Genomic DNA, 998 nt, shown 5'->3' on the forward strand with positions numbered 1-998 from the left:
TTCTATCTTTCTAGCAGTGGTCTCTTAGCAAAGCTATTGAACCAGCTCAACTGGACTGTTCAGTCTGGAACCCAAATCCAAGGCAGAGATTCTATTCTTTTGCCCAGGCATCTTTTCTACTTAACATTATGATGAATTCAAAAGAATATATAAAATTTTACATGTCAATACTAGAAAAAATAACTTCTTCTTCCTCTTTCTTGACTCCATCTTCGAGGTAGCAGCAGCGGTGTCCGCGGGTTAGTAGCCAACATGCAGCTCTTTGTCCGCGCCCAGAAACTACACACCCTCGAAGTGACCGGCCAGGAGACGGTCGCCCAGATCAAAGCTCATGTGGCCTCACTGGAAGGCATTGCCCCCGAAGATCAAGTCGTGCTTCTGGCAGGTTCGCCGCTGGAGGATGAAGCCACCCTAGGCCAGTGTGGTGTAGAGGCCCTGACCACTCTGGAAGTAGCAGGCCGCATGCTGGGAGGTAAAGTCCATGGTTCCCTGGCTCGTGCTGGAAAAGTGAGGGGTCAGACTCCCAAGGTGGCCAAACAGGAAAAGAAGAAGAAGAAGACAGGCCGGGCCAAGAGGCGAATGCAATACAACCGACGCTTTGTCAATGTTGTGCCCACCTTTGGCAAGAAGAAGGGCCCTAATGCTAATTCCTAAGTCCTGTTGTGACCCTGCCACGTAATAAAGCCACTTTGCCCAGGCAAAAAAAAAAAAAAGAAAAAATAACTTGAGAAGGAGATGACAGAAAGAAGTTAGGGGATCTTATTTTAAATATGGCTTTCAAGGTGATTTAAATCATATATGATAAAATGTTAAGATACCATGTTTCTGTAAACATGTTTTTATCACTACGAAACCTAAAATTTTAAACCATTCATATTTTAATGAACTAAAAATAATATCTCAGTCACTTTTCTAACATGTCAATTATAGTTGAGAAACATCTTAAGAAAGATTTATCACTCAATTTTGCTAGTGTTCTTTTGAAGTAGATTGTTTCT

The 998-nt window shown here is 42.6% G+C and overlaps 1 protein-coding gene across 1 annotated transcript; it reads left to right on the top strand.

Annotated features, from left to right (window-relative positions):
• Positions 1-208: 208 nt before the first annotated feature.
• On the top strand, positions 209-698 carry LOC114621530 (ubiquitin-like protein FUBI). The gene has a single exon (XM_028767832.1). The coding sequence runs from the start codon at positions 253-255 to the stop codon at positions 652-654; it is 402 nt and encodes a 133-aa protein (XP_028623665.1). The 5' UTR covers positions 209-252; the 3' UTR covers positions 655-698.
• Positions 699-998: the final 300 nt, after the last annotated feature.

Source organism: Grammomys surdaster, unplaced genomic scaffold, assembly GCF_004785775.1.
Source record: "Grammomys surdaster isolate TR1022 unplaced genomic scaffold, NIH_TR_1.0 63, whole genome shotgun sequence".
Lineage (NCBI taxonomy): Eukaryota > Metazoa > Chordata > Mammalia > Rodentia > Muridae > Grammomys > Grammomys surdaster.

What these genes read in the sequence shown, in the direction of transcription:
- LOC114621530 (XM_028767832.1), top strand. Translation starts at nt 253, where the DNA reads ATGCAGCTCTTTGTCCGCGCCCAGAAACTACACACCCTCGAAGTGACC.